This window comes from Periophthalmus magnuspinnatus, chromosome 20 (assembly GCF_009829125.3).
Source record: "Periophthalmus magnuspinnatus isolate fPerMag1 chromosome 20, fPerMag1.2.pri, whole genome shotgun sequence".
Lineage (NCBI taxonomy): Eukaryota > Metazoa > Chordata > Actinopteri > Gobiiformes > Gobiidae > Periophthalmus > Periophthalmus magnuspinnatus.
The window spans coordinates 17,302,646-17,325,751 of NC_047145.1; the positions used below are offsets into that span (position 1 = coordinate 17,302,646).

General features: G+C 43.4%; 2 protein-coding genes across 3 annotated transcripts in view; both read left to right on the top strand.

Annotated features, from left to right (window-relative positions):
* The window catches only part of LOC117388550 (potassium voltage-gated channel subfamily B member 2-like), a 101,957-nt gene extending 82,611 nt beyond the window's left edge, over window positions 1-19,346 (top strand). The window contains exon 3 of the mRNA XM_033986116.2: window positions 14,305-19,346. Within this exon, the coding sequence (XP_033842007.1) occupies window positions 14,305-16,152 (1,848 nt within the window). The 3' untranslated portion in view covers window positions 16,153-19,346. The remainder of the gene's footprint in view (window positions 1-14,304) is intronic.
* Window positions 19,347-20,255: 909 nt separating this feature from the next.
* On the top strand, window positions 20,256-22,977 carry terf1 (telomeric repeat binding factor (NIMA-interacting) 1). 2 transcript variants are annotated; one of them, XM_033986318.2, is made up of 9 exons: window positions 20,257-20,514; window positions 20,802-20,882; window positions 20,970-21,097; window positions 21,173-21,253; window positions 21,339-21,488; window positions 21,933-22,045; window positions 22,373-22,470; window positions 22,607-22,662; window positions 22,749-22,907. In XM_033986318.2, the coding sequence occupies exons 1-9, from the start codon at window positions 20,328-20,330 to the stop codon at window positions 22,905-22,907; spliced, it is 1,053 nt and encodes a 350-aa protein (XP_033842209.1). In that variant the 5' UTR covers window positions 20,257-20,327. The 2 variants fall into 2 exon arrangements, with proteins under 2 accessions (XP_055085938.1, XP_033842209.1); XM_055229963.1 differs by having other exon boundaries at window positions 20,256-20,514; window positions 22,607-22,977.
* Window positions 22,978-23,106: the final 129 nt, after the last annotated feature.

A 23,106-nucleotide genomic window follows, 5' to 3' on the forward strand; every position in this document is an offset into this window, starting at 1 on the left:
CTTCTCTCAGGGGAGATGTCCGTGGTGTATAGGTTAATAATGTTGTCACGCCATAAGGGCCAAAGGCACTTGTGCAAACACCATGCCCAACGCTCGCACAGATGGAGACTCATATATTTTTATACTGCACTTTCATGTTCAGAGGACATCTAAGAAGGACACGAGATTTGATCACAGCTTTGCCATAACTGTCACGGCATGGCAGGGAGTAACCTAGCAGTAACCTTCTCAACTCATGCAGTGATTGAAATCAAATAAAACTACTGATCTTTGTGCTGAAGATGAAGTAATACTTTCACAACAGTATAGGAATAGTGAATAGTGTTCAGTTGCATTGTCTCAAATACATATACTAGAGCGTCTTTTTAAATAAAATACCACTGTAGGTACAAGAGTCAAAAGCTTTATGTTGACAATTTTAAATGTTTTTTTTATATTGCCCTGTCATTAACTTTATGCAATTATGTCCAAATAATTACGTTTCCTTGAGTGGTAGTTTTCTCAAATACTTTTTTACTCTACTTGATCATCTTTGACCATTGTACTTCTACTTGAGTCATTTTATAGCAACAATACTTGAGTTAAATTTTTACCTACTCTACCCACCTCTGTGTGATACAGACACAGAAATACTATGCCTTATGTTGTTTTCCTAAGCTCATAGTGCTTTGTTGACATATTTTTAGCACTAGGTCAAAACACTCTCATAATTGACATCTGATTTGATCAAGTTAACATCAGAACCATGAATTGTGCCACAAATTAGTCACAGGAAATTTCTCCAAAACCCATTATGTCAGTATCTGCCCCCCAAAATTCATAATACGGTACTGTATGATGTGTGCAACATCTAGCCTCTATAGTGTCAGGTTAAGGATTGCATGACTGATCAACAGTATCAAGACTATAAAATGTTTATAAACCACTGTATTGTAGTATTCAATGTGCATGAAGGATAATACCAGTTTTGGGTGTTTTTGTGCATAATAATTGCAACATTAAAATTTGCTATTGTAGCATTTCTATTGGTGACACATCGTGACAAAGTTTGCCTGTAAGGTATTCAAAAGGGCAGATGTGACAGGTGGGTCACACACAGACGGCAGTGAGACAAAATGAGAAAGATTGAACCAGATTAAAAGTTTCCAAAGTTTGCTGTTCACCGCTGAAACCCAGTTTGCTCTTTGCATTAAAGGCTTTGTGACTTTGCTCATTGTCCTTCGTACGAGGTCTGCTCTCTCTGGGAGGGGGCTTTTGAACACCCAACTGTCAAAAGTGCTGAGTCGCCCGAGACAATGGCATCCAGTGCACAGTGAGGTATCTTTTAATAGACTGATGAAGTACGGTACAAGGAGCAAGACTTGGAAATCCGAGAATGGGGACTATTGTTACCGGAAATACAGTAGATGGGGCGGACATTAGGTGTCCATTGCAGTCAAAGAATAGCTCAAAGATCTATTAGGGCTTTAAATAAATCCATCAATACTTTGATTGAGTCGAAATATCTCAAGGTTGTGTTCAGAAATAACACGTTTTAGTTGAAGTGCTGATGCAAAGGGTGTGAAGTCATCAATGTTTAAGGCAACAGGGGTGCTCCCAAAAGATACTGCTTAGCAATCCTTTAAGAGTCAGTTTGATAGTTGCAAAATATTTTAAAAGTTGGTACAAAAATAACAGAACTCTAACATTAAAACCACTTACAACTCAACAGGCGAACAGACAACAAGTGAGGAATATAATTTATAGCATGTTTTGGCTCTTTATTTCTATCTTTTGTTTTATTGTGAGGGGATGTCAAGTTTAATTGATACTTGTAATATTATACATATATAATATAGATCAGAATATAATTGTAAGAATCATAGAATAAAAATGGTGTTTAAATTTTAAGTCAGTTCAACCCATGCTTTAAAATGAACATGTAGTGTTGTGTAAAATCTGTGTCTATCTTTAGATACTGTTTAAACAGTGTGTTACTGTATCTCAACACAACTCCACACAGTAGTCTTTGTTGTTTAGCACTGTCATGTTTTGCCAACAAAAACACACAGCGTTAATATTTCAAGGCAGCCTACTTTTCTCTTCTGAACTACAACAAAGAAAGTCTCTCCAGCAAACCAGTTCATTACGGTTGTTAGCAGAATGGAAAACAAACGGAAACATGGGGCGACTTTGGCTGAAAGATTAGACATAGCTGCTAACTGCAAACTCAACACTTTGAATTTGGAAGTTTAAATATGCACTTTAATCAATTCAAGGCTAATTAGAGTCTGCCATAACTGCATTTTTGCAAGCTCACACTATCTAGGCCGACCTTTTTAAGTAATTAGGTTTTATACATATACTTTGGAATTAAACTCATCAGTCTCTATGATGGAAAGCAGGTGATGCCACCAGGTCAAGTTATAGGTCAAATCTGTGGAAAGGCAAACTCACTCACAGTTAGACTGCATGTCTTTCAGTATTTTTTAGCAATTACAACATCTCTAAATTCAGCATAGACACCTTTAATACCACATTGTAATAACATATCCATGGAGAAAACGGTTCGTGCTGTACCTTCTGTTGTCTTGCCGCAGCCAGGACACTGTAGCGGTTTTGCTGAAAAGTAATTCAAACCTGCAGCGTACAAGGTTGGCCCAAGCTCCCTGGACACCGTCTGGTCCTATTTGCTGACAATGACTTCATAGACCAAACAAAATACCTAAACAGTGAAGGCCCTATTCATTAAGCAGCAATCATAAGTCACCTCAATTTAACTCACTGTCCCTGAAAGAGTGACTTGAACCACATCACGCCAATGTTTTTGACAAGGGTTGCCAAGCGGAGAGGGACACATCATACACTCAAACTGATTGATGACAAATTAAATTACAAGTGACACGGTATGGCTCTGCAGTGTTATGCCAAGACAAATGGATTATATCCAGCACAATTATTGACTACTCTGGGACCTGTCATGGGTCCATAAAAAGCTTAATATTTAAAAAAATAATAATAAGTTTTCATTATTATGCACTGTACTTAATGGGGTGCCAGTTATTCAGATGAACAGAACAAGTTTAAGCTAATTTGTAGACATGGGCAAAGCTTTCCATTTGACTTAGATTTTTCTGTCTTTTTTGAGTTCCCCTTTCTAACACTAATAAGGTTTAATATTGAGGACCAAATGGGAACGCTACCAAATAAAATATTGTGAATCTATGAGGCGTTGAATGCACTGGAGTGGCAGAAAGTGCAGAGGTAATGGCAGTGTTTCACTCCTCATTTGTGGATTAATGTGGAGAGTGCAGCTTTTAAGTCACACCTCATCTATTTACGCCTCATAAACCATTTCACCTATCTCTTCTTCTTTTCTTTCTAATAGCATATTTGTATTGATAATAGTTGCTAATTGTATACAAAAGTCCAATCTTAACACTACACAGCCCGTCCTTAAACACCACAGAGCGTAGCTAATTATATTGTTTCCACTTTGATAATCTTTAATGCCTGAATAAAGTACCGCACAGGTCCAGAAATCAATCTACATTAGCATAGCCATAATCACACAAATTGATTGCAACCAAAAATTATCATAACTGACTGGGAAAGGGCTGAGTTAGTCCAGAAGAAATGGATGAACAGAGAGAGGGGTCGGAAAAGATCATGGTTCTCTGAGTGAATTGGATCAATATGGAGCTTATAGCGCTGGTCTGGCTTAGTGTACCAACTGTCATACAATTGATAGCTTCCCTTTAAGCAAGTATATACTGTAGTCTAGTTTTTCTAATCCACTATTACTTTATATTGAAACTTGGCAGGTTTGTGTGTGTATAAATGCCTTTCAAACTTAATTGCATGAACACGGGACACATGGTTAATCCTATTCAACAAAAATGTCTCAGATTTACATTTTTACATTTAATCACAAACTACAGGCTTTCACTGGCATGGTATTGGCTGTACACCTCTAATTTGAAATGACTGAATCTCTTATTCAATTTTGATTAATTACCCAGTCCTAAGAGCAAAATTTGGCTTGCACGCTTAAAAATACTGTTCATTGTCAATATGAGCGTTGCATGGCCTTATCTTACCTTCTAAATTTCATTACATCTTCTTTTTTGATTTCTAAATTCCACCACTTGTCCAGGTTATTCTCTCTTCTCTTTCACCCTTGCCCTTCTCCACCCTCTTCTCCATCTTCTCCTCTCCAACATCACCAATCCGTGTGACTGAATATACTATTTTCCTTTTTAAAATCTATCATACAGTTTTCAACACCTAAGCTCCAACACCAACACCTAAGCTCCTATATCTATTTAGTAGGACGACAGTAGTTCAGTTGGTTGAGTGTTTGTTCACTGATAAGAAGGTTGGCAGTTTGAATCCTGCATCTTCTCGACATAAACCTCATTGGTTGAACGGTCAAATCCACTGGCCCATAGGTTGGCTGTGCAATGTGTGTGTGAATGGGTGAGTGGTTCCTTAATGTAAAGTGCTTTGAGTGTCTTAAAGGTAGAAAAGCGCTATATAAAAATGTCTATAAAACCTATTCAATTGATGGTCACATAGCATAATTTTAGCAGAAAAGTAAACGTTAATCTGTCAATACTTTGATGTAGTATGATTTAAATATTGTGTCCAACTTTAGCCTGTTGGAGTAACTTCTTAAAATGGAAGATTGGGAAAAGCCCATTTGAAAGGCAGATTAGTGACAAGTTATGATGTATATTTCTGCTACTGATGGCTAAAGCTCCGTGTTAGTACTGCTCTGGTTATTTAAGTGTCTCCCGTGAATTGAGGACCTTTTGGACGGTAAAACATTTGTCAGATTATTTATTCTTTTATGACGCGTTTTATATTTCACCCAGGATTGAAAAGGCGCTAAGTATCATCCAGTTCTCCAGAGGACTGTAAAAATAAAATCAGTCAGGTGGGATTTAATAATCTTTTACCCCTCTCCGTCTGGTTCTTATTACCGTGAAATTTGGAATAGTAGCACAGACAAATACAAACTGTGTCTTTATCTCTGGTAGTTAAAACCGATTTTCAGTTGATGGTAGTGTAGATGACAATTATGTTTTTTGATTTAAAGGTGCACTATGTAACTTTTCTGTTGGAGGGTCTGCCGCTTGCTTGTGTCCAGTGAGATATGTATTCCATAGTACAGCAAGTAGGTGATACAACAAGGCCAAGTTACAGGTCAGATCTGTGAATAGTCAAGCCTTTTTGCTGTGTGTTTTTCAAGGTAAAAAAAACTTTATATTGTGGAACATTCTGGACAAAGCATCCCCATGAAGATAAGCAGAATCAAACAACACTTAAAAATAAATAAAATAAATAATGGTGGAGTGCTGGTTGTTCTCTGTCCAGGTCAAAAGGTCAGATGCCAGGGCAGAGACTCCTTTCCTTTCCCCCTTTCATAATCCACGACTCACAACATCTGAAGCGGCCACAGATCAGGGGTCATTCCAGACTGAGCCAAAGTAATTGATCCTTCTTAACTACTTCCACTGAATTACTGCATGTTAATACACAGAGAGATTACTGTAGTAGAGCTCTTATCCATTCACCAATGTATAATAGCAGGAAGTTAATAAAAATAGGCCTATACAGAATGTAAACAAATGTGTGTAACTTGTTTTATATTATTATCACCACAGAAAAAGCATCCATATCCATATTTAACATTGCAAGTGCTTTTTTTTTGGTTTACTTTTATTTGATAAACTGTATTCTCTAACTATTGAGACAAAACAGTGAATATCATTTTACATTTGGATGATGTTTTTCCAGTTTGGCTCTGGACAAACAAAAACACATGATTTGCAGGAGCGTTGATAGCTTGTAATTAAATTGATTGGTTATGTCACTGGATATTTAAACACTGAAAATTAAAACCAAGCAAGTGAACACCTTATTTAGGATGCTACACGACAAGGTCACTCCACTGTGGCTATGGAATATACGTTTTATGTTTCTTCATGATTCATTAAACTTTCGTATTTCCAATGTAATCTGTATCTAGAATAACTGACCTCTAAAGTGAAGATTGCTTTTTCCTGTTAAGTTTTGCCATTGTGTTCTCATAGCAGTTTAAGCCAAATGCGGGGCACCACCATTATCTCTCACTGTAATAGACTCTTCCTAATGCTGACTCTGTGCCAGGGTCGTGCATCAGGAGCAGAAGTACAGGTTCTCTGATGGAGTCGCCTGGCGGTGGGGCGGAGGCCTCTCTCTGCCAAAAAGCTCAGGGCGCCCACTCTATGCCCCGGACCAGGTCAGGTCTAGGTGGCTTCACTTACTGACTAATAGGCTTAACCTGATAGTCAGCAGTGTTCATTTAGTGATGGCACTTCCTCTGCTGAGCCATGGAAATGCTCTGGAAAGGATAAGGACAAGCATGCAGTTTCCTCTACAAAAATAGATATGCTTTTTCTGTAGTTGTTAATTAGGTCATAACATTTACTTAGTTGGTGCGTTTCCAAATTTTACATGAAATGTGTCCTGTGCATTTGACCCTCCCATTCATGGTAATGCTGGATAATTATAAACGCAGCAAAAGTGGCAGTTGACTGTTGAGTAATGCTATTTCAGTGTTACAGAGCCTAACTTTAATCCAAACGAAGTAGCTTTTCCTTGCTTTTAGAAGGGCTTTTGCATCATCTCCAAATAAATGACTGAAGTGAAATATCCCCAGTGAATATAGTGGCTGTGATTAGTATTCTGGGTACCACATTGGTCTGTATTGATGTGGACCATTCAGGTTTCATTCATTAGATCTTAATCGCTTTTATATTGGGCCCGGTCATAGAGGACTTCTCACAAAACTTGATGATTTCTGCCATAATTTCCATGGAAAGGTTAATCTGGAAACAGAAGATTGATGACTGAAGACTTGACAGACCCCTGAGTGGAGCTGTGAATGGAAGTCCTTGAGAATCTCAGCTGCATTGTAAAAGGTTTTTTTTCTTCCTGAAATAAAACATGACGAAGTATAAAAGGACATACTTTGAGGGCTGTGTAATAATATTTAATCACGTACTCAAAGATAATCCCCTAATTAGCATATTTGGCTGACTTCCCACCTACGTTAATCTACTGGGGTCAATAAATCAGGGTCAGATACAGCCTCTGTAGAAGAACATTCAAGATGTGCCAGTCTCTGGGATTATGAGGGATGTTCGTAGGCACTATATCCTTACAAAGACTAAATTATGTAGCTTGTTGTCATGATGTCAGTTTCCCTGTCCTCCCGTGCTCTCTCCCCCTCCCCTACCTGTGTGTCTGGAGCTGGGTGGAGTGCCTGACTCCTCCCGTGCACACCTGGGGTGCATCAGCCTAATCACCACCACCTGCTGCTGAGTACAAGAAGGCTTGGCAGTCTACACTCGGTGCCAGACCGTCCGCGTGTAAAACGTGAATGTTTCTTGCTAAGCTTTGTTATATGGTACCTTCCTGCAAATGCTCATTTGGATTTATGCACCCTCCAGATTCCTGCCTCTACTCGCCCAGCTCCTGCCGCCACGTTCCAGTCCCGGTATCGCTTCCAGCTCGTCTTGTCTCCTGCTCGTCTCGTCTCCTGCTCGTCTCGTCTCCAGCTCGTCTCGTCTCCTGCTCGTCTCGTCTCCTGCTCGTCTCGTCTCCTGCTCGTCTCGTCTCCTGTCCGGTCCTGGTCTCTGGTTTGTCACCCGCTCCCCGCTCTGGTCTTCGTCTGCTCCGCCCGCCCTGGTACCGCACCTGCTTCTATCCCCGTCCTGGTCCTGTCCTGCCCGCCTCTACCTGCACCGCACCCGCCTGACCCGTCTCCCGCTCCCCGGTTCCTGTACCTGCTCTTGTGACCTGTTTAAAGACTGCATTTTCACCGCTGTAAATAAACACTGTTAAAACTGCTCTGGTCTGCATCCTTTGGTCCTATCCGCACCGTTACGACAGAACGGTTTGGCCACTATGGACCAAGCAGGCTCAGATCCGGACCGGACGCGCCGCCTGACGCACTCTCACCCCGAGGCGGTGCTGGGTCAGCATGAACAATCCATTCGAACTCTATTGGAGCTAAATCAGACATTGTCCCAGCAGGTGGCACAGCTTAACCACCAGGTGGCCGCGCTCCTCGTCACCCCGCCTGCTGCAGCTGGAGCGCCGCCACGCCTCCCGGAGCCGAGAGGCACGGATCCGGAGCCGTATGCTGGACAACCTCACCTCTGTCGCGGATTCCTGTTCCAGTGCGAGTTCATGTTCCAGCAATGCCCTTCTCGTTTCAGCTCGGGGGCCACCAAGATCCGATATATATGTGGATTACTCCGGGGCAGAGCTCTCCAGTGGGCAGAGGCGCGCCTAATGAAGACGTCTGTGGATAGCCTGGATTTTAATGAATTTGTGTCCACGTTTAAGCTGGTGTTTGACCACCCGCACTACCAGGACAATGCTGCCTCCCGGTTATTGACTCTCAGCCAGGGCTCCAGGACGGTAGCGGATTATTCCATTGAATTCTGGACACATGCGGCGGAGCTGGACTGGACGGACAGCGCGCTGCGGGCTGTGTTTGTGCGGGGCCTGAACGAGACTTTGAAAGATGAATTGGTTTCCCGGGACGAACCCCCCGACCTGCGGACCCTCATCTCCCTCACTCACCGTATAGACAACCGCCTACGGGCTCGTCGCCGAGAGAGACGCCGGTCACCGGTCCCGCCGGAGCCACGCGCTGCCCCGCCCCCGCCGGATGAGCCCATGCAACTCGACAGGACCCTTGTGTCGGCCGAGGAGCGTCAACGGAGGCGTCGTCTGGCCGGGGCTTGCCTCTACTGCGGTGAGCGCGGACATTATGTGGTCACTTGCCCAGTTCGGCCAAAAGGGGGGGCCCACCAGTAGCACTGGGAGTACTGGTGGGCGAGCAACACATCCTGGACTCTTCTAATAGACTGCGGCTCAGCGCCACCCTGTGCGTTCGCACAGAGACCTTATGCGTTTCCGCCCTTATCGACTCCGGGGCTGAGAGGGACTTTATTGATGCCCAAGTCGCGGAGCAGCTCGGGGTCTACCTGGAGCCCCTCGAACGCCCCTTAAATGCCCAGGGGCTCAATGGACGTTTTCTGGGGCACATCACTCACATCACAGAACCTGTCACCGTGATTCTGTCCGGCAACCACCAAGAGAACCGTCAGTTTCATGTCCTGTCCTCCTCCGCTTCTCCTCTGGTCCTTGGTTACCCCTGGCTACGCGCCCACAACCCTGTTTTCGATTGGGCCAGGGGCGGAGTTTCGGGCTGGAGTCCCGATTGCCACGCCAAGTGCCTTCGGTCCGCCCTCCCTCCGGCCGGGAGGTCCGTTCCTGTCGCTGATCCGTCCCCAGACACCCCCAATCTGTCCTCGGTGCCTGCTGAATATCACGACCTGGGGGAGGTTTTTAGCAAGAGCAAGGCCCTCTCTTTACCGCCCCACCGTCCATATGACTGCGCCATTGACCTCCTGCCGGGTGCCCCACTACCATCTAGCAGGCTATATAACCTGTCTAAACCTGAACGCGAGTCAATGGAGGACTATATCCGTGGGTCCCTGGCTGCCGGAATCATCCGCCCGTCCACTTCACCCGTGGGAGCGGGGTTCTTCTTTGTGGCTAAGAAGGACAAATCCCTGCGGCCTTGCATTGATTACCGGGGTCTGAACAATATAACCGTAAAGAATAAATACCCGCTTCCCTTACTGGACTCGGCATTTACGCCCCTCCACGGTGCGACCATCTTCTCAAAGTTGGATTTGCGGAATGCGTACCACCTGGTGCGCATCAGGGAGGGAGACGAATGGAAGACGGCCTTCAAGACACCCCTGGGACATTTCGAATACTTGGTTATGCCCTTCGGTCTCACCAACGCCCCTGCCGTATTCCAAGCCCTCATCAACGATGTGCTCCGTGATTTCCTTAACCGATTCGTCTTTGTTTACTTGGATGACATCTTGATTTTCTCGCGGTCCCCCCAGGAGCATCATCAGCACGTTCGCCAGGTTCTCCAGCGCCTCCTCGAGAATAAACTGTTCGTGAAAGCTGAGAAATGCGAGTTTCACGCAGAGGAGGTCAGCTTTTTGGGCTTCATTGTGGGGCGGGGCCAAGTAAGAGCTGACCCTGAAAAGATCCAGGCTGTCACTGAGTGGCCCGTTCCTACCAGCCGGAGACAGCTCCAGAGATTTATCGGCTTTGCCAATTTTTATAGACGTTTCATCCGGGATTTTAGTAGGGTTATCTCGCCCTTAACTAAACTCACCTCTCCTGCTTTGCCGTTTGCCTGGTCTCCTGAGGCGCAGACAGCCTTCGAGAAGCTTAAGAGACTATTTACCTCCGCTCCCATCCTGCACCAGCCCGACCCTTCACGGCAATTCATCGTGGAGGTCGACGCCTCCGACTCGGGAGTGGGGGCCGTGCTTTCGCAGAGGTTCGACCCCCACAACCGCCTCTGTCCCTGCGCCTTCTTTTCCCGGCGACTGTCCTCGGCCGAGGTCAATTATGATGTGGGGGATCGGGAGCTCCTTGCCGTAAAGCTGGCCTTGGAGGAGTGGCGCCACTGGCTCGAAGGGGCGGAGCAACCATTCATCGTCTGGACCGACCATAAAAACTTGGAGTACATCCAGTCCGCCAGGCGCCTCAATCCCCGTCAAGCTCGTTGGTCCCTCTTCTTCAGCCGCTTCAACTTTCTCCTCACCTACCGCCCCGGATCTCGGAACGTCAAACCGGATGCCCTCTCCCGCCAGTTCGCCCTGGAGGATAGCCCGGTCACCGCAGAAACAATTATCCCCTCCTCGTGTGTGGTGGCCGCGGTCCATTGGGATATCGAGGACACCGTCCGAGAGGCCCAGACCAACGACCCCGACCCAGGTAACGGCCCTCCAGATAAACTGTTTGTTCCCGATTCTGTCCGGTCTCAGGTGCTCCAGTGGGTCCATGCCTCCCGTTTCGCCTGCCATCCTGGTGCCGGTCGCTCTCTCTCCCTCCTCAGGAGACGCTTCTGGTGGCCCACGATGGACACAGACACCCGGGCTTATGTCGCCGCCTGCCAGGTATGTGCTCGGGCCAAGGCCTCCCACTCACCCCCTTCTGGTCTCTTGCATCCTCTCCCAGTTCCTCGTCGCCCTTGGTCCCACATCGCCTTGGACTTCGTGACGGGCCTTCCCCCTTCCCAGGGGAACACGGTGGTTCTCACCATTGTGGACCGCTTCTCCAAGGCCGCCCATTTCGTTGCCCTGCCTAAGCTCCCCACAGCCAAAGAAACTGCCGACCAGCTGACCAGTCATGTCTTCCGACTCCACGGCATCCCGGTGGACATCGTGTCCGACAGAGGGACCCAATTCACCTCTCAGGTATGGCGGTCTTTCTGCGACAGTTTGGGGGCCACGGTTAGCCTCACGTCCGGGTTCCATCCACAATCTAATGGGCAGACGGAGCGGGCCAACCAAGACCTGGAGTCGGCCCTACGGTGCACAGCCTCCGCCAACCCCGCGACCTGGAGTACTCACCTACCCTGGATAGAGTACGCTCACAACTCCCTCGTGAGTTCCGCCACTGGTATGTCCCCCTTCGAGGCATCGCTGGGATATCAACCCCCTCTCTTTCCCACGGAGGAGAGGGACCTCGCCGTCCCGTCTGTTCAGCGCCATCTCCAGCGCTGTCGCCGGATCTGGAAGAAGGCCAGGGCGGCCCTTCTTCGGGCTGGAGCGCGCACTAAGGCGACGGCCGATCGCCACCGTGTCCCGGCGCCCGTATACCAACCTGGCCAGATGGTTTGGCTCTCCGCCAAGACGGTCCCGCTGAAGACGGACTCCCGTAAGCTGTCCCCCCGATTCCTGGGACCGTTTAAGATCATGAGGATCATAAATCCATCGGCGGTGCGCCTCCAGTTACCCCCGTCTCTCCGGATTCATCCGACCTTTCACGTCTCCCAGGTTAAACCAGTCCGGACCAGCGACCTGTGCCCTCCGGCCGATCCCCCACCGCCCGCCCGAGTCATTGACGGCCACCCGGCGTTCACCGTCCGCCGCCTGATTGACGTTCGTCGCCGTGGTAGGGGCCTCCAGTACCTCGTCGATTGGGAGGGTTACGGTCCGGAGGAGCGATCCTGGGTGCCCAGGGCACGCATTCTGGACCCCGACATGGTGAGAGACTTTCACCGCGCTCATCCTGACAAGCCTGGGGGTCCACCAGGAGGTGGACCTTAGGGGGGGGGTACTGTCATGATGTCAGTTTCCCTGTCCTCCCGTGCTCTCTCCCCCTCCCCTACCTGTGTGTCTGGAGCTGGGTGGAGTGCCTGACTCCTCCCGTGCACACCTGGGGTGCATCAGCCTAATCACCACCACCTGCTGCTGAGTACAAGAAGGCTTGGCAGTCTACACTCGGTGCCAGACCGTCCGCGTGTAAAACGTGAATGTTTCTTGCTAAGCTTTGTTATATGGTACCTTCCTGCAAATGCTCATTTGGATTTATGCACCCTCCAGATTCCTGCCTCTACTCGCCCAGCTCCTGCCGCCACGTTCCAGTCCCGGTATCGCTTCCAGCTCGTCTTGTCTCCTGCTCGTCTCGTCTCCTGCTCGTCTCGTCTCCAGCTCGTCTCGTCTCCTGCTCGTCTCGTCTCCTGCTCGTCTCGTCTCCTGCTCGTCTCGTCTCCTGTCCGGTCCTGGTCTCTGGTTTGTCACCCGCTCCCCGCTCTGGTCTTCGTCTGCTCCGCCCGCCCTGGTACCGCACCTGCTTCTATCCCCGTCCTGGTCCTGTCCTGCCCGCCTCTACCTGCACCGCACCCGCCTGACCCGTCTCCCGCTCCCCGGTTCCTGTACCTGCTCTTGTGACCTGTTTAAAGACTGCATTTTCACCGCTGTAAATAAACACTGTTAAAACTGCTCTGGTCTGCATCCTTTGGTCCTATCCGCACCGTTACGACACTTGTCTAGAATGTTATGGATCAAACACTGCAATAGTTGGAAATAGAGTTGGATTCACAATTTTAATATTTTTTGTATTAATTTTAAAATAATTTTACTTGTTTTAAGATGTTTTTGACTTCTTTTTACCTCTTTTTAAGATTTAGATTCTACTCCATAAAACCCATTAAATTTAACCCCTAAAACTACTAAAATGCAGGATATTATGAAATTAACTAAAACAGCCATTTTTTTGCACTTATATGTATGTAACCCATTCAGTGATATTGATTGTCACTCCAAGACAGATTTATTGGTATGGGAATAGTGACAGTTCTACTAATGAAAAGGTCAAATTTAACTCGGGAGCAGATATGTACAGACAGTACTTCTGATATTGCTTTTTATGGTCCTGGCCAGGAACTATAGAGTTTTTGATAGAAGCTGACGGCCATATTAAATTTTAGCCCATGCAGGGGGACCCCCTGTAGACCTGCTTGCTATAGAGAAAAATATCACTTTATAAACTGTGTAGAGATGTGTCTCGAAACCAATGGTGTGGGACTTTACGATGGTCCTTTGGAGATGTAGTTTGCTATTTCTAAAGCAATTTGAAGCCAATGTGGACAGTGCAGTCAGACTTTCTTAAAGCATTTACTGTGAAAAGCTGAAAACAAACGCACCAATAACACAGACAGAATGAAAACCTGAACTGGCTCTAATGAAACTGTGATGCTAGTGGCATTTTGAGAGATTCATGTATCCTTCCTCTGTATATCCACTTTCATTCATTTCAGGACTTTGCCTTTCCTGAATATCAAGTTTCAAAGATTAAATCACCCTCTTATTAGTTTCCACTAGATTTGTTGAATTAAAAAAAAAAATCATTAGGCCCAGTTCCATGAATTTGGATGCGCTGACTTGAAATAGCTGGCCAAAATAAATATAGATGGAACCGAGGTAATAGGTTTTCATTGATTGAGGAGAGATTTGGTCTGTAACTAGGTTTGGCCTGTTTACATAAAACTAATTTATATTCCTAAACCCACTTACTGCTTTTTGAGCTTTATTTTATCTCATAGCGTTCGGCATCACTCTATGCATATTATTGCTTCAGGGATATTTCACTGGTTCTTGTTACAAACTGTGTAAGTTATGTGCAAGATAAAGCAATATATGAGAAAAATGGGACAGAAGCAAAGTTATCAATAATAAATCTTTTTAAACAATTTCTGCTTTCCACTTTAATAAAAATGTAGATTTTGTGTCTTAGTGTTATGTAGTAGCACTCCCTCAGTTTTGTCTTGAGTTCATGAAGTTTTCAATTTCTGGAGTCTCCTAAACATTTCCATCACTGAAATTCTTTACCAAGCTGATTTTCTTTCCATTTTCTGATGTCTACTTTTTCTTTTCTCCGCAGATCTTGGCCATCATATCTATCCTCTTCATCGTGTTGTCCACTATCGCCCTGTCCCTCAACACTTTACCGGAGCTACAAGTGCCGGACGAATTCGGTCATGCCAACGACAATCCGCAGCTCGCCCATGTGGAGGCAGTGTGCATCGCCTGGTTCACTATGGAATACCTCCTCCGCTTCCTCTCCTCTCCCAACAAGTGGAAGTTCTTCAAGGGCCCACTCAATGTCATTGACTTGCTCGCCATCCTCCCCTACTATGTTACAATCTTTCTGACTGAATCCAACAAAAGCGTGCTGCAGTTTCAAAACGTGCGGCGTGTGGTGCAAATTTTCCGGATCATGAGAATATTGAGGATCTTAAAACTGGCCAGGCACTCCACAGGTCTCCAATCTCTGGGTTTCACTTTGAGAAGGAGCTACAACGAACTTGGTTTACTTATTTTATTTCTCGCGATGGGCATTATGATCTTCTCCAGCTTGGTGTTCTTTGCCGAGAAAGACGAAGATGCCACAAAGTTCACCAGCATCCCCGCGTCTTTTTGGTGGGCCACTATTACAATGACTACAGTGGGCTATGGTGACATTTACCCGCAGACTTTGCTTGGTAAAATTGTAGGGGGGCTCTGCTGTATCGCAGGAGTGCTGGTAATCGCCCTCCCAATTCCTATCATTGTTAACAACTTCTCTGAGTTCTACAAAGAGCAGAAGAGACAGGAAAAAGCCATCAAGAGGAGAGAGGCGCTCGAAAGGGCAAAGAGGAATGGAAGTATTGTGTCAATGAATCTCAAAGATGCTTTCGCTCGTAGTATGGAGCTCATGGACGTAGTGGTAGAGAAAGGAGAGGAAAAGAGATTTGATAACCACCTCTCGCCAAGTCGTTGGGGGTCAGCAAAGAATGCGTCATCAGAAACTAGCCTACGGTCACCAGATAAAAGAAACCCAGAGTTGTCCCCTAATCGAATAACTATTATCACATCAGGAAGTCCACAGCATGAACACAGGACCCCACAACACCTTAACGCCGAGAAGTTAGAAGAGATATACAATCAGATGACAAAATCACAATCTTTCAACAATTTAAATACTGCAAGTTCAATGAGCACCATGAGCACAACTATGACCGGGCCTGGTTCGCCCAAGAAAACCTACAGTCCAGAATCCACCCTGAAAGAGGAGGTGGAGCTGGAGATGACAGAAGTGCAGAGAGCATGCTGTTCGGAGGATTTTCTGCAACAAAAAGATGGCATTGAACCTTGTGAATTTCATACAAAGCTTCCATTTTTAGATCTGAGTCATCTGGGTACGGCGGACAAACTCTATCAGTCTGAGCTCCACATTGACGAAGATGGGAGTTTTAATAGCGCCATGGAAACGATGTCTCCGAGAAGGAACAATCCTCTGAAGATAAAGGGTTTGACGGTAAATAGAAACTCAGCAGAGGGTCCGCTGACACCCCCCAGCACTACCTCTCCTGGAGATATCAGCTCCAGCATCATGGAAGTCGAATCACCCGATGGAGAGCTGTCCCCACTCATACCGTGTTCGGATGAGCTCGTTCCCATTGCGGAGGAGGAGTCATTATCCCCAAAAAGGCTGGTCGTAGACACCCCACCTGGAGACGAGGACCCGACTACGGAGGATCATCTCATGGAGGTGGCAGGGGCGGTGGTAGGACCCCTGTCGCCCAAGATGGCAGCACAAAACTGCACCCAAGCTGTAGTCGGGGCAAGTGGGGAGTCCGATAGCAACCAAAGTGGACACAACAAAGTCGAGAACCACATGTTTACAACGGAAATCCATCTGATACCAGGAGATGGCAGTCTTTCTCCAACCTGTGAAACCAGCATGTGACAATAAGATAATTTAAAAGACTCGGGAACGCAAGACAAGGATGCAGTAAAAGATATTTTTGCATGGCATGACAAGTCCCTTTTACTTGTGTTTTGCTGAAGAAGAGAAAAACTGAGGTGCTTATCCGGAGAAATAAAGGATGTCATCAATTGCTGTAGGTAGACTCATGGCCCTCCTGATGTACATAATTATTTTCTAGCAAACTGAAGGAAGGGGGACTTAACTGTACAAAGCATGCATTTAGACAAAGACAAGATATTTTACGGTGCTTAGTTTGCTGAAAGCGCTCCACTGTAAATACCGGGACATCAAAGCCAGTGACAATGCACAGGATGGTAAAACAAAAAGACTGTTGATGCCAGTACTGATACTTGCAATGTGAAAAATAATGTGAGAGGATGGTGGGTGGGTTTAGGTAGAAAAACACAGAAAGCCCTCAGATTGGGTGTTGCATTGTAGCGAACTCTAAAATAAAAACATATCATTACTTTTTGTGGAAATGCAATGTTCCCATGACGACCTTGTAATGCTTTTATTTTTGTTTAGTGTGGTAAACGGTCTATGAAAACTGTATGAAATGTTTTGGGTTTTCATAAGTAATTATTTAGGTTGTGCATCCAATTATCACAGATCTTGACAATAAGGATAAAAAACGTTGTTCCTTTTACTCACACTTGTAGTTGCCAAATATACTAGCAGTACTTGCAAATAGGCTTTGGACAAGAAACTACTACTTCTTCAAACCCACAAAAATATACAGTAAATATATAATTTTTATGTTTGGCTTATTGTATCAAATAGTGTAAAATACATAGGTCTAGATTGGTCATAGGAAATTCTACATTAACTAGAAAGAATTTAGCCAAATAAGACAGCACAGTACACCTGGGCAATAATCCTTTTGCTCTTGTAACGCTTCACTAAAAACAAGTAGTAGATAATCAACTACAATAGAAATTCCTTCCTAGTGGCATCAATGGACCAAATGAAGCACACTGTCAAGCTCTTGTCTATCTCAGCTGCATAGAAATATATAATGTAAGAACATATACAATGACATTTATTATTATTGATATATTTTGTTTTTTTGTTTTGCATTGATCATATCCTCGGCACCCTGATGTCAGTTTGTTTGGTACTACTGCGAGTTTTATCTGATCCTGCTGATCAATTTGAGAGCATCTTTTTATTTTGTATATGTGTTTGCGTCCTGGACTGTAATTTATTGTGTTATATTGTGAACAAATAATGATTTTCAGTCAAACTTAAAAACCCAAAGGAGTTTTATTTTTTTGGTCTTTTTTGCTCACTTCTGTTTTACACTGACTGAAATATCTTGTCTGTATGTTGCCTTTGATTCCATGATGATGATGATGATGAGTTGTTGCTGAAATGATTTTTCTATTGTTTTAGCATGATACTTTTAGCGGCACGTTGCGTTTGTTGGAGCCTCGCAAACGACGAAGATATTGGCCGAATATGATTGGGTGGTTCCTGTCTTTTGTTTTACATTTGTTTTTCTTACTCAAGTCATGTTTTGTTGTCACAGAAAGGTGTGGAATGTGCAATCTATGCAGGCCAAGAATTGTGGCACTTTATTTTCTGTCTATGGGATTTGTAAGTGTACAGGCAGAAACTACTTGTATTTTTCCAATGTTATATCTTTAATATGAGGCGAACAGTATTACAGCTACCAGATTCTCACAAACAATGCAAAATCTGAGTTTGACTTTTTCGTATGGATAGCAATTGACTTCAAATTTGACTATGTATGGATCCAAATTGACCACTTGGGCCTTTTATATTACAGTTGGATTGAATGAAATCCAACTTATGTCTGTCAAAAATAATTTTAATGGCCACACACAATGGATTTTATGTTTTTTGTGAATCAATGTTGAGAATGATTCTATTTTTTCTAAAACAAAATAGAGCACGACCACAATTTTTCTGCCATATTTGGTGGTTGAAATGCTGCGTGCCTTTTCATAAGTGTTTATGAGAAGGTAGCAAGTCATTTTTGCTTTGTTCATATAGCACTGTACAGAAAAAAAATCTAATTTTATAGGAGAAATCAGGTCTTTATGTAATAGATAAAGTAATGTTGTTGAGTTCTCAGGTTTTCTACAACTCTCTCAATTGGATAGAACTCTGTTTTTCTTTCACAGCTTTTTTGAACAGTGATGTTGTCAAATCCACATTGATGTCTTGGCTCCCAGAGCAAAGCACTCTGGGTAATATGTGTATTGCATTCACTATCCACCCCATCAGTCTTCAGTGAGGCGAGAAAGGAGCACAATACAAACTTCTGGCCAGTAAGAGTTTGAGAATCCCATAAAACACATGTGAGATTAAACAAAAACACATTTGCCAAGTGACAAGTCCATGTGATTTCTCATGCTGACACTACAGCTTTAGACTAACCACATTGCATGCCCTCCAGTACTGTGTAGGCTGATAAATAGAAAGAAACCACCTTCTAAATTATTACATTGCACCACTTGTGGCCCATTCTGTGTACATATAGTTCAACAATCAAAGATATTTTCAATGTAAAATCCCTTCATTTCAAACTCATCTGACCTTCAAAAAATCCCTCTTCCCATCTGGGTCTGTTCAGTTTTACTTCCGAGCCCCTTTTGTTTGTCGTTATCACATCTCCACGTAGGCCCAGACCCATCCTTCATTCTGACAGCCAGGGCGAGAGGAACATGCCATTGATCGGAGAGACTCCCCTGGGATGGCGTTTGTGTGGATACTGAAATAAATAGTGTTGAAGATGACAGCAAAAATGGGAGTGCGCTCTGTCTTACTTTCTCAGCATTATCCAGCCCTTATCCCATATGGAAAGGTATTCTTCCTGAGAGAATGGGTATTGTCTATGTCACTCATGCGTGCTTAACAGAAACATCCCTACAAAGCATTAAGCCATTGCATTATTCTTATTATGTTGTATTTTGCCTCTTACATTACGTTTTATTTGTCCATTATCTTATCTGTATTTGACACATTCAGAGCTACAGACTGTTTTTTTCTGTACAAAGCAACATCATCTTTGTATGCATGTAGTAGTCTGAACAATTATGTGACCACACTTTGTTATGGTACATGTATGTCAACATTTCTGTAGAGCATTGTTCCCCATTGCGTCTATTAGCATATGCAGAATAACAAATAAATGTGTATATAACTTGCGTGTGTGTCATAATTATACAGGCACAGCTGCACTATCTTGGTTCATATGCTCATTATGAATCATATACTAATGTACTAAACATATACTAATGCTAATCTAGGCATATTAACTTTTAAATGATTGTAGCGTGCTCCGATTACAATAGACATTATGAAGCACTGGAAATGAAAAGCACAGAGCTACTTTGTAAATTATTCATTAATTTGTGCAGTACAGTTAGCTAGACGTAAGCCAGCAATCACACAAAGAAAGTCATTTTACACATTTTGAGATTTGATATTTGTGTAGTAAGTTTAAGCAAAGAATGCAGTTGGGGGAGTACCATAAGATTGGATAATCCCACGAATGTACTTAACCCAAAGTACACAAAATTATGCTTTGTGTTAAGTACAGTCTTGGAATCATCTCCAATTGCCAGCCTTTTTGACACATTAAGTCATTTCTTTCTCTAATGGCTCATCAGCAGTACATGCAGACCCTGTTTTTACTGTTATACAGACAGTGATGGGAAGAATTCTTTGAAAGATTCTTTATTTTAGTTACAGAACATTGAATACCCAAGTTAAAATGTATTTTTGTAACATATTCTGATATGTGGGCCAATCGGAGTACTGTATTCTGAATACTTAGAATACTTTTACACAAGCTGCATTATATTATACTGATAAAACATGCCATATAATTACAAACAGCTTTATTTTTGTTGCACTAAAAACACCTATAATGAAATAAATGCTCAGTAGATAAGTTTAAAGGCATATTGTGAAACATTTCAAGCTTTCCGCACATTTAATTAATGATCATGATAATGCATTTTGGCTTCTCGCTCATCATTAAAAGCTGCAGAGTTTCACAGGGGTAGCCTAGAGGAGAAGTGCTGCCGCCCCAGACCACACGGGGGCGCCACTGTGGTGACGCGTGTGGAAATAAACAGGAGCAGAGGAGGAAGAGCAGAAAAGCAACAGCGTTACATTTGAACATGGAGCAAGAAACGGACGAGAAAACTTCTTCAGAAAAACATGAGACTGAGGAGAAGGAGGACAGTTACTCTCAGGTCACAGCTCTGGTCACAGACTGGATGTTGGATTTTCTGTTCGTAAGTCTCTGCCGGAACTTTAAAGAAGGAAATCTGGGTGAATTCAACAAGAATCTGACGTCTTTTCAAGGTAAGAAGTAGCCCAGGGTGTCGAGCTAAGGCTGATAAGTTCGTTTTACATCAAATTTCTTAAAAAATTAGCCTTTCTGTAAATTGATAGCAAAACTAGGTATTACTTTAATTTATTTACAACAAAAAAAATGCTTTCGTGTTGAGCTAAGACTGTTAAGACTGTTAGTTAACTATTGTATACAGTCCATTATTCATTGTTACCTGTGGTGAACATGTCCTACCTGTTATTCAATAGAATAAAATGTTCTTTTTTAGCCTACAATTCTTTCTTTTCTTTTCATTCAGCCATTTCAGACGACCTACCCCAGAATGACAAAGTTTTCTTATGTGCCTTCCTTGCCAGAGTCATGCACGGGAAAGAGCTGGGTAAGACATGCTATTATGAAACTTATGCTTGATAGAGATGTATTTTATTTTTGTGTAAATAAATAAATGTCACTTTCTTTTCTCCAGATGTGATATTTGAAGAAGACCATAGAGTGTCGCCTCTGATGTCTGCCGCAAAAATCTGGAGTGGCCTCAAAGAGACAGTGGAGGATGAAAGTTTAGCAAGAAACATGACAATACTTTTGGTTGTTCAGGTAATACAAATGTGTATGCAACGTGTGTTTTTGCGTATTGTGAAACAAACTACTAATCAAGATTTCCCTTACTAGGCTGTGGCTATGTGCTTGGAGAAAGGATCCAATGCCTCTTATACCCTCCAGTGGTTTGAGAAGAATGTAAGCCTTTCATCAGTAAGTATTTGTCTTTGACTTATCAATGTGACTGTGAAAGTTTGTTGATTTCTGAATTCTCACATCTCTACCATCTCTCACCCAGTCCCTGAGAGTCAAACTGGGAACAGTCATAGCTCAAAAGGACATCTACCACCCATTCATCCAGAGCTTCAGCTACAGCCGCCTTCTGGAGACCGCCAATACAGTTGTAGATTTATTTCTGGAAAAGAATCCTTCTGATTATCTTCTTAAGGTAAGGGCATAGTACCTGCTTATAGCTAACATGAATAGTTAAAGCCATGCAAGTAAATGTATCCATAGTCACACAACAAAACCTGGAGCATCAATTTTGTATTCATAAGTCATCCACCTCTGTCTCATTTAAAAATCTGTGATGTTTAAATGTTTAAACTACTGATGAGATTCACTAATTGACACTTTGTCACCAAATGAGTGGGAAGGACACACTTGTCCTGTTCAGCAGGTCTGCCTTTATTTATGAAAGCCTTTGGAGTGATTTGCACAGTGGCTATTGACCAAGGTTAAGCTTTAAAGGCTGCAGTAATGACAGGCCTCATTAATCCTGACTTCTCATTAAGGCAACGGTTGAACCTGAAAGTTAATTGCTTAAGAAGAGCATGATCAGGTAATATTTAGAAACAAGATTAATATGGTGCATGTTATGTCTTTTAATTAGATGGCCACAAAAGCAGTGCAGTCATCTAAGAGCAGGAACGTGTTCAAAGACACGGGTGCAAAGGACAACTTTCAAACTGCTCCAGAGTCCACCACAGCTAATGTCAATAAAAAGTATGTTTTTAACTTTACATTTTTATCCTGTGCAAGAATAATCTTAGAAGTTATGTACAGTAATAATTTTTGGGGTTAGAATAGGCTTAAACTTTCTATATAATATAATTGCATGAATCTCTCTCCCTCCTCCATTGTGTTGGTTATAGTTTTTAAGCGTATTGTATTCACTTTATGCTGTTGCTGTATGCTGAAGAGAATATTTTATGTATTGGATGTTTGCATTCATATTTTACTTTTATTTTCTTTGTGCTAATAACTCCATGATGAACCAATCTTGTTAATTTTTAAAAAACAACTTTAAAAATCCTCTGCTTATGTCCACAGATCAAAGCGTAAACTTCTGTCAAATAAAATTTGTGACATATGGTCCCCAGAAACATGCAAACAGCCCTTGATTTATGTTGAAAGAATCTCCAAGAATGGTAAGAGGTTGTCTGTTTGGGTATAACTACTGAAGTATTTATTAACTCAAAAGCGCAGTCATTCAGCAGCAAGTTTGGCATACTTATATTTGTACTGTTTTGCTTTTTTTTTTTTTTTTTTTTAAATCCATTTCAGACTCAACGTGCAATGTCACAAACATCACAAACATCAAAAAGCGGAAACCACGCATAGTAAGACACAAGCTCTATGTTTTGGTCCATTGTCATTGTAGTTGTGTTCTGTTGTCATTCAGTCATATTTGTTATTTTTTGTTTAGAAATGGTCCTGGGAAGAAGACAGACAACTTATTTCTGGTGTTAAACGTCACGGTCTGGGACAGTGGGCTCACATTTTGCAGGACTATGACTTTGGGAACCGCACTGGCACCATGCTCAAAGACCGATGGAGAACCCTAAAAAAGACCGGTTTGGTTTAAACTGGGAGACTTTGGCCCTGTTTCAAGAAGCGGGTTTAGGCCAAACTCGGACTTTGTCACCATGTTACCTCACTCTAAAACTAACCTGGTCCAAAGCAGGTTTTATTCCTCTAAGTTTAACGTGGGTCTGCTGAGGGAGAGCCCCGATTGGATAGTTCAGTTCCCAATTCACAGAAGTACTAGGAATAGTTAAAGTTAA

Excerpts from the sequence above, each read along its gene's own strand:
- terf1 (XM_055229963.1), top strand. The coding sequence starts at position 20,328 with ATGGAGCAAGAAACGGACGAGAAAACTTCTTCAGAAAAACATGAGACT. Across the intron at positions 20,883-20,969 it reads CATGCACGGGAAAGAGCTGG|ATGTGATATTTGAAGAAGAC; the intron begins GTAAGACATGCT and ends TCTTTTCTCCAG. Across the intron at positions 21,098-21,172 it reads CAATACTTTTGGTTGTTCAG|GCTGTGGCTATGTGCTTGGA; the intron begins GTAATACAAATG and ends TTCCCTTACTAG.